The sequence below is a fragment of the Corythoichthys intestinalis genome, chromosome 14 (assembly GCF_030265065.1).
Source record: "Corythoichthys intestinalis isolate RoL2023-P3 chromosome 14, ASM3026506v1, whole genome shotgun sequence".
NCBI lineage: Eukaryota > Metazoa > Chordata > Actinopteri > Syngnathiformes > Syngnathidae > Corythoichthys > Corythoichthys intestinalis.
Genome location: NC_080408.1, coordinates 42,790,027 through 42,799,791, shown reverse-complemented (window position 1 = coordinate 42,799,791; position 9,765 = coordinate 42,790,027). Strand labels below are relative to the sequence as shown.

Here is a 9,765-nt window from a genome sequence, read left to right as displayed (position 1 = left end):
ATGACATGAACAAAAAAATATTTTTATAAAGGGTCAAAATTCTTTTACGAACACATTATGTACAAGAACAAGAACCAAGCAGGGTGAGGCAGCATTTAGTTATTATGCTCCTCACCTCTGGAACAAGTTACCCGAACGTCTGAAGTATGCTCAAACTGTTAGCTCTTTTAAATCAGGGCTAAAAACGCTTTTGTTTAGCACTGCATATCTATAACTGTCTATATATTTCAATCTACCTGCTTTCTATTCCTCTTGTTTTTATCTCCATTGCTGATTTCAATTATTATTATTTGTAGTAGTTTTTGTTTTATTTTTATTTTATTTATTTATTTTTATTCTGTGATTAAATGCGATCTTTTGTCTTCGTTTCTACGTTGTGTTGATTTAAATGTGATTTTTATGATCTTCATGTGATGTAAAGCACTTTGAATTGCCTTGTGTTGAATTGTGCTATATAAATAAATTTGCCTTGCCTTGCCTTGCCTATGTGACTAGCACTTTAGAGACGGCTATTTGCTTCGCTTAGCCAAAACCACTTGAGGACAGATTCTGGCTGAAATATTCAGTCAAAAAGGATGCGGCGTCTACATTTCCACTAGGTAAGGCAGTAAAACACGTGCACTCACACAGTTTCGCGCACAGTTTCGGAGTCATAAAGATGTTTTGTCCCCCCGCCACAAAAGTCAAACTCTGCCTAAGATCGTTACATCAATCGGTTAAGCAACGATTCAATCAAGTTGATAGAAACACAAAACATAGATCAACATTGTCATCTTTTATAAATGCTGTTAAAAAAAAATGTTTTTTTTTTTTGTTCAAATGTGCGAGATGTTCCAGCAACAAAATTGTCAAACCGGTCAGAAATGTTTTACTTTTATTGCTCTGAGTGACATGGTGTTAGATGATTACGTATTGTATTAAATTGATCTGAGGCCGTTAAACCGAATCGCAGCACTTTATGATATTGGAAAATAAATCTTTAATTGATTTTGTATCGTCATAAAATAGGTGATTTACATCCCTTGGCAAAAAGGAGTGATACGGTAGTAGGAAAATCTTACTAGCAGGACAAAAGCAGTCATTTTACTAGTTGAAGTTAGACCAAGATACGAAAAGCATTGCTAATAATGGAAAACTGTTCTCTTTTGCAAAGACCAGTTGAAGTTCTACCAAGATACGAAAAGCATAGCTAATAATGGAAAACTGTTCTCTTAATGCAAAGAAGTCTCACTGGTGCTCAGCTTTGCCATACGTTTGACGCCTATTAGACTGATCGAAAGCGCCTCCTCCTGGACGAGCTAGTAACAACATATTTGACAATATACTGATCATACTGGATCTTGTTCTCAATCAAAAATCCAAAATTTCCAGAATCCCATACACACACAATTAAACCCCCGAGATGAAGAATTAGATCATTTTATTTGTCAAAACAATTGAGAGCTGTTAAACACTGAAGAAACACGTCCGAGTCAAAACACCAGAAAACATTCTTATCAACCAGTTGTAGCACTTTATTGCCAGCTGTGTTGTGCACTTCTGCTGTCTGCACTTGCACCCTCACAAAAATTCCAAAACAACAACTAACAACAACAAAAAAGAAAGACCAGAAATGATGCGTAAACCAGCTTCATACTGATCACGGGATTTGGAGCTCTAGACGAACAACCCGGCTGCAAGGATGAGGCCTCGCATGCGGAAGCAAATCCAGATTTACAATTTACTAAAGGCACATTGGTAGGGAAGAATGCGAGAGTGCACGAGCCAAGCTGACATCGTGGGATAATGAAGGATGAGTGTAAAGGGAACGCAAACTCAAGTATGAATGAAAGAAGTGACACTGGGCTCTTTTGTTTGGCTTGACAATTGACACCAGCAACATACGAAACTGATTTTAAACGACAATTTCCAAATCCACAACCAATAACTGTTTCTACAGCTAAGTGTCTCTGGGGAGGAAGGAGGGGAAAAAAAACTGGAATGAGTTTCTTACAATGGTGCCTTGAGATACGAGTTTTATTCATTCTGTGACCATGCGCTTAGCTAAAAATGCAAGTACCTTAAATCACTGTCAGTGAAAAGAATGGAAGGACATTAATCTGTTTTGCACTATGCATTTAATAATTGTGGTTCATCACGTCATAAATCCTTAGCACTATTCTTTGCAGCGGTTAGTCTACTTGTACTTTATCAGCCTATGCGTGTTTGTATTCAAATATCAACTGCCATATATAGATACCATTTGTGAACATTTCTACGGCGTTTAAGCTTCTCAGAAGCCAAAGGAACAACTTTATGTTCAGAGGGTAAACTTGAGCGTTAATGTTAGCATTAGCATCAAGATAGTGGACATAAATTGTCCTACCGTTTCGACAGTAAACTTCATTTGGGAGTCAAGGCCATATATTTAGAAGAATTGCTCTCATTCTGATACACTGACATTTAACATGGCAAGTACACTATTACACAGTCCTATTAGAAGTTTGCCCTCTTAAAACAAAAAATTGCAGAACCACATTTTTGGAAAAACTCGTAAAATTTGTATCACTTGTATCTCAAGGCACAATTTTGCCTAAATGTTGTGTAATTTTGCAAAGTGCAGCATACATGTTTGTGTAATATTGATACATCTGCCAATTACACTGCCATACATGCTTTAAAGTTTCGGAAACATTTAGACGCAAAAGTGAACTTCAAATCTTAGTTACATTTTTTAGAATTGAAGACCGCGCAATAAGGCAAAGGGAGTAAGGGACTACGGAATGTTAAACCCAAATTAACCGCGAGCAAATTCAGGAGACTGAAGGGGACAAAAGAATTTTTTAAAAATTGAAACTTGAGATTGACAACACTGATGCAATACAAGAACAGGTTCGGAAGAAAAGCAGTGTGTTCATGGAAGTCCAGCAAAATGTACTAGCCAAAATAAATAGGTGTACATGAAAAATGTATAATTTACTTTTTTTAAATTCACATAAAGCTTCTGGTAACTGCCAGTATTTCAGACTAAAGACGCGTTCATACACTTGGGAGATGAACACCAATATGGCGGCCTGAACAGAACAGCTAAACACCAGCCCACCCTCATATTGAACCATAGATTGCAGAAATCAAAAAGGGAAGAAATGAGAGCAGTATTAAAGAGGAACATCAATTATGCATTCAGTTTTTTGCAATCAGACATGTGCACCAACTCTCTGAACACAGCATTCTGATCAATATTGTGATTATAGAAAACTATTTAACAGCTTCATCCATTTTCATCAATCTCAGCGCTGCCATGTTGGGTAATACAGCTGTGTAACAACAATAGAAGGGCAATATCACAAAACAGGAACATGAAATGGATGAAAATGTATTCATCAATTTAGGTCTTATTCCATGAATGTAATATTGAAATCAGAATGCTGCGTTTGAACTTGTTGGTGCCACATTCAATGTATTGTGATATTTGGGGGAAAAAAAAAGTTTGAGCTCCCCTTTAACCCTCTGAGCCTCAGAAATTGGTGACGTTTCCATCGTTCAGGACTCATTTTGCCCCTTTTTTTCTTCTGAGCTAGTAGCAGCACTCTGCAACTTGGGGCCTCCATCCTTCCTGTGACTTTCAGCTTGAAAAAAAAAGAAAACAAAAGCAGCCCTTGTTATCACAAACTTAAATATTCTTTTTTAATTTCTCATTTTTGTACCCAAATCTCACAGAAAGAGGAAGGAGGCACGGGAGGGATGACGGAGTTTAGCAGGCCTGGCTTTTGCCAAACAAAATGCCAAAGGGGTCTGTGTGGGGAAACCACTAACACCCCCTCCATAAAAAAAAAAAAAAAAACGGGAGTGGAAAAACAGCCCTCAGTCGAGGCAAACGTACGGCAGGATATTCAGCTTGCTTTCATCCCCATGAGGGTCCAACGATATGCACTCTGTCCAATCATACCATGTGTCCTTGGTGTCCAAACACCCATTGACCCCGGGCCAACGCAGGTTGTGTATTCTGTCCAAGTCCTCATCATTGACTTCCCGACTCACGCCGGGTAAATCAGCTGCCGTACTGTCCGTCCGCAAAACGTGCATTTGCCTCGACTCTTTCACTTCCTGCTCTTCCCTTTTCAGATACTGGGACATGAAAAAGTGTGTGCTCGGGGCTTGGACCCCGGACGAGGTGAGCACATTGCTCTGAAGGTTCAAGTAGGACTGAATGATTTCATTTCTGGACAGCTCCTTCCAGTTCGTCTGGTGAAAAGGATTAGGGTTGGGTCCCGGCGCCGTGGCCTGCAGCGCATTGACTTCAGTTCTCTGCTGGGGCTCGATGGGCTCAGGAGTAGGGGGCTCCTCAGACTGAGAAGGTTCTTTATGGATTAGGGGCTTGATCTGACCCGTGGCAGGGTCGAACGTTAGCCTGCGTTCTTTTAATCGTACTGGCTTAGTGGTGTCCTCTAGTCTCTGGCCGTCTAAGTTGACGGAGTAGTCTCTCGAGCGGTACTTCCTTCTCTTGTACTCCGAGGCGGAAATCGGCGGGGCGTCCGTGTCGTCCCAGACAGTCGTGGTTGCTTCTGACGTGGGCCGGTGGAGTTCAGAGTTATGTTGCGGCCGAGGAGGGGGCGCGGGGGAAACAGAGGGAGAATCCAGTGTCATGGATAAGTCTTGTGGGGGGCAAGGAGAGGGGATGTCCGAGGAGGTGGCCCAGTGCATTGTGGACCTATGGGAAGAATGAGCACTTTGAGCCGGGGGGGTCGCAGGCTGGGGCAAAGGCAAGGGCGAATCTCTGAGCGAAGGGCTGGGGACAGACGTTAGCATTTGTGCATGTGTCGCAGAGCGCTTAGCCGAGGAGTCGTGTTTTGTGCTCCTTGGACTGGTGGAAAGGCCACGGGGACTTCTGGCTTGATAATGTCCCCCTCCGCCACCACCATCATCCATTCTCGCTTGCTGTTGCATAACAGCAACCTTGATTAAAGATGAAGTGCTAGGGAGTTTGGCCACTCCGGGGGAGCTGGGACGAGGCTTGACGGCGTTTACTGGAATTCTGTTGATTTTATCATTGTCAAGGTGCTCTATTCGAGATCGATCGGGAGACGGGACGACGTCCTGTTCGGGCAGGGTGTCGGGGCTTCCCGCGATCCCATTAGTGGGCGGCGGTGAAACGGCATTATCGTAAGATGAAAACTTGGAGATTTTTTCCGGTAAATGCACACCACTGTCTCTGTGCTCGGCCCGGCGCTTGCGACTGCTTGATTTCTCAGCCTTTGGAGAGTACGTGTTGTGAACGTCATTTCTGACTTTGACTTCGGGGACGCCCTTCACCGACAAAGAGATTTCGGGCGGGGAGGCTTCCGTCCTGCAGGGGTGAGAGCTGCCGTTGGTGGAACCGGGAGCCGTCAACGCAACCGCGGGCCCAGGTTCGATCAGCTTTTGCCAGTTTCGCAAGAGCTTCTTGGCCCGCTTGGCGAGGTCTTCATCCTTGGTCTTCTTCCTTACATCGTTGATCAGCTTTCCGAGTCGGGTTTCCTAATACAAATGTGTGAGAGTGTTAGGAAATCATAAACGCTGCTTTTCCACTAAACAGCTTTTGTCTACTCGCCTCGAATTAGGGTGAAGAGATTTCCATTTCAATAGTAATACTTAAGTTTGCGCATGAGTTGCATTTTGCGGTTTTTAGCTCTTTCTGAGGTTCAAAGACAAAGACGTGACAAAATGCTGCCCAAGGTCTGTCTAGTTAGGAATTTGCGTCAATTGTTCAGTGAAGAAAGACAAGTTTAGTATGCCAGAGTTGGGCTAAGGTTCTTGGTGAAAGTTACAGTGACTCTTCAGCATATTTCCTTTATAGTTTTCTAAAATAAAATATGAGCTTGAAGTATATTACTGTTTTGGGGTAATAGGTAGCATAGCATTTACATAACTAGAATATAAACATTCCCTGCCATTAATATCTATGGATGCAAGTACATAGAATAAATAATCCGGCACAGCTAGACTGTGAATTTGAAAACTGGTTCATAACTAACAGAACTATGATCAGCATACTGATCCCCATATATGGTGGTAGTGACAGTACTTTTTATAAGAGATCAGCGCAGGTTACACTGGTCTTCAAAATGTTCGTACTTGCTGTGGTGACATGGATTAGAAAATAAAAAAGATTTTAATAGTAGTTGACTAAGGAATTTAATGATTAAGTTTGATTAAGAAAATACATTGGTGTAATTATATAACATCAGTTTTACAAGTTGCTAAACTTGACATGAGATGGATACATCAGTATGTGCCACCGCTTATGAAATGTGTCTACATTTTTGCATTTTGTCCATTTCCAAAACACCAGGATTTATGCAATACATGGAAAACAGCATGTCAAAGCGCTTGCCTATACGATTATATTCTGAAATTGAAGACTATTTTTAAGTACGTATATTAATCCAGAAATAACCATTTCCATTTCAAATAATACCCATTTTCACCTAAATTGCTTGTATTTTAACACTTCAGCCAGATGCTGTACCTAAAAAACTATAATTGACATTTTAGACCTCATTCTTCTTTTTTAGTAACCCAAATTTAGTAAAGTCTGACCACTTTTATTTAGGAAGCATTTTGTTTGTAGACCAGTGTTAGAGGTTGTGATCAGGTTAGGGTTAGGTTACAATTCAACTTTATTATTAGGGAGAAGATTATTGTGTCCAATGTTTCTTGATAGGAATGTATGAATGTTTGTGAGCCTTGTTGAGGAAGAATTTCTGTTACCATCTGGGACAAAGTATTCTATTCTAACAGGTTTAAAGTCAGAGCAAATTTAGGCAGCATACATTCACAGCACGTATTTAGCTAGTATGTGTTGTAGCAAGGAGAAATTATGTGTCGGGATAAAGAGCCAAGATCACATGTACTTGTTTCCCCGCAAACAAATGACTTTATAGTTTGCAGTCTAATGTGTCACAAAAGAAAAAACAAAATGTTACCATAAAAACAAAATGTTACCATCAAAGTCACTTAATTCTTTCATGTATCTCTTTTCATGAAAAGCTTATTTTCTCAAGATGGTTAGAAATATGCTTATTTGGTGAAATGTTCTACTGCTGATAACTAAAGAACAGAAAAGGGAAGAAAACAAGTTTATACAGTGAAAGACAGGGGTACTCTTTTAGGTGGCTTTGAGGATTTTACACTCAAAAAATATATATATATATTCTTGGGTGTTTTAAACTCTACAGTGGCTCTTCACTGTCGACAGTGAATGAACTAATAAAGGCAATTGTATAATTTCTAGAGTAGGCATCTTGAAATTTTCAGGATCAATGAACGACTAGCAGTAAGGGTAATGTCTTAGATTAGCATGCTTTGAACCCGAGCTAGTAACAAGGTCCTACAATCCTATGATTTTTTTGCCAGTGGAGTTATGCTACTAGTGAACAGAGCCATGCTAATGTAATTTGGTACTGTGCAGTGGAAAACGTAAAAAAAGAATTCCCAAAAAATAGATAAAAAGGAGTGAATTTATCTCACCTCAAGTGCTTCTTTGGTGATAGGATACTTCTCCAGACAGGTAATCACCTCAAGTACAACCACCATATTGCATATCTGTAACAGAAACAATTTGTCTTGTTACTCTCCCAAAATGAATTATCATAAGCATGAGAAAAGGCTGAATGTCATTGATTTGTGTCATCAGCCTGACATGAGGACAGGATAGCATCAACATAAATAGAGCGCTACAGTCCACATTTAAATTACATTAACTCACAAATGTAGAGCAAATGTCCTCAAGTGGGGGCATGTTTAACATGAAAATCCAACAGCATTTACATAATGTGAATTATTACGCGTGGGGTCACAATCAATGGTTACTCAACCGCCAAATAAAATAATACATTAATTCAACAGGATGGATGGACACTTTGGGAAGAAATTCCATCACCCAGTAGGTTGTGTTGCAGAAATATTAATGAATGAACACAACAAATGGTAGAGAAATGCTTTTCATAGCATTTATAATATTACATGAATCATAATATCTTGCATCAGATAGATAGATAGATAGATAGATAGATAGATAGATAGATAGATAGATAGATAGATAGATAGATAGATAGATAGATAGATAGATACTTAACTGTAAAGGCAGCGCGCAAGTAACGGCGCAAATTAGCAAGCAGCTACAGGGATTAGCTTCAAAGTGAGGAGAGGGTCGTTGAAAACTACTCAGCATGTGTCAACTCTCTCAAAAACTTCCCAGTGGTAAACGTAAAGGCACACTTGCGTCACAAGAGCGTCTGAAACAAACAGCCACCACGTCGTTTATTTTCACGAAACGGGACACTCATTTTTAGACGCCAAAGTCACGGAGGGTTTGTGAACATTTCCCTGTCTTAGCGTGAACCGACCATGCTAATGCTACCAAGTTGAGTCGGAAGGCTCGCTCGCTTCTCGCTAGCCGCATCCGACACTTGTTCAACCGGGGGAATTGTAAGCGTCAAGCGGTCGGCAGCCAAACCCGAGATCGTCGGATGGGCGAGAAACGTGTTTCCGAAGCGTTTATGTCCACGTAGCGCGCGTTTGTTCGTCTTTTGTTTCCTCTTGTGTGAAGTTAATCATGCGACTTCCCTGCTTTGGTGTTAGAGCTAACATGCTAACGGAGCGTGCTAACGGACTACAAGGGTCCAAGCAAGCGGGGGGGATGTCAACCAGCTACTGTTGCTAAATTAGCCTCCAAGCTGTCAACTCCACTACCCCCAGGGAGCTTCTCCTCCCTTTTTTTTGACACACTCGCCATTGTCAGTGACAAGCGTCATACGCGGGCCACGCAGCTTTTCAACCAAATGGCCATTAAATAAAAGCACTTGACTCGAGCGCGTTAAGTTGGGAGTTTGCCGGACTTGCATGTAGCCATCGGTAGCCACTTTAGCTTTACTCACATTGCTCTGACTGTCGATGGCCTGCAGCAGCCGGTCCCTCATCTGCTGCGGGGTTGCCGAGACCGTTGTCATTGCCCGGAGGATGGAGGGAGGAATCCTCCAAAATGGAAACCGACAGACAATCGTGACTCAAACGCCGCCGCGGTGACTCGCCAGGCGTCCGCACAGCATATTTCTCTGTCGCCTGGAAGGTAGACAAGTCAGTCTTTTCCCCCTGCTCACATGGAGCCCCCCCCTCCCCGGTGGGTAATGTCTATGCTGTGTTGTGTGGAGCACAGGAGGATTGCTGCCTGCCTCGCTCGGCGCTGTGGCGACTGTCGAGACTCACTAGCAGCTGCTGGAGCTTTCAACGGCCTCGCAGTGCATGCTGGGATTCCTCGCTCTGCTCTGACGTCCGCGCCGCCGACGCCGAGTAAACATCCACGCCGCGCGTGCACCCTCGTTACCCGGACTGCCTTCTATGTACACCCCGGTATCCCGCCGCCTCTTCCCCCATGCACCATGTTGCAACACTATTTACACTTTTTAAGAAGTATATTCAAATGAGGCAGAAGCACTTACATTTTGTGTTAAATGACAAATACATGAATTCATGTGTTGAAAAAACGTACATAAAAAAATACAATGCTGTTAAAGGGACCTTCCAGTTTTTTTTGTTTTTTTCACGAACAAATTCGTTGTATATATTTTTTGCTTAGGAAAATGAAATTGGCATTCAATTGTAATACAGTATTATCAATCAATTTTAGCGTAATCAATAGATAACGACTCGGCCCTGAAACGCCTACTATTCATCGGCACATTTGACATACCTCCAATGATCTCGTGGTCTAGTGGTGTGACGTCAGCCAAGTCAGTGGAAACAATT

The 9,765-nt window shown here is 41.7% G+C and overlaps 1 protein-coding gene across 2 annotated transcripts; it reads right to left on the bottom strand.

The window, feature by feature from the left end:
• Window positions 1–1,405: 1,405 nt before the first annotated feature.
• crsp7 (cofactor required for Sp1 transcriptional activation, subunit 7) lies at window positions 1,406–9,355 on the bottom strand. Of its 2 annotated transcripts, XM_057858044.1 has the most exons (4): window positions 9,226–9,355; window positions 8,898–9,081; window positions 7,489–7,563; window positions 1,406–5,496 (listed from the first exon to the last, which is right to left on the bottom strand). In XM_057858044.1, the coding sequence occupies exons 2-4, from the start codon at window positions 8,967–8,969 to the stop codon at window positions 3,844–3,846; spliced, it is 1,800 nt and encodes a 599-aa protein (XP_057714027.1). In that variant the 5' UTR covers window positions 8,970–9,081; window positions 9,226–9,355; the 3' UTR covers window positions 1,406–3,843. The 2 variants fall into 2 exon arrangements, with proteins under 2 accessions (XP_057714027.1, XP_057714026.1); XM_057858043.1 differs by lacking the exon at window positions 9,226–9,355 and having other exon boundaries at window positions 8,898–9,209.
• Between the last annotated feature and the right edge of the window lie 410 nt (window positions 9,356–9,765).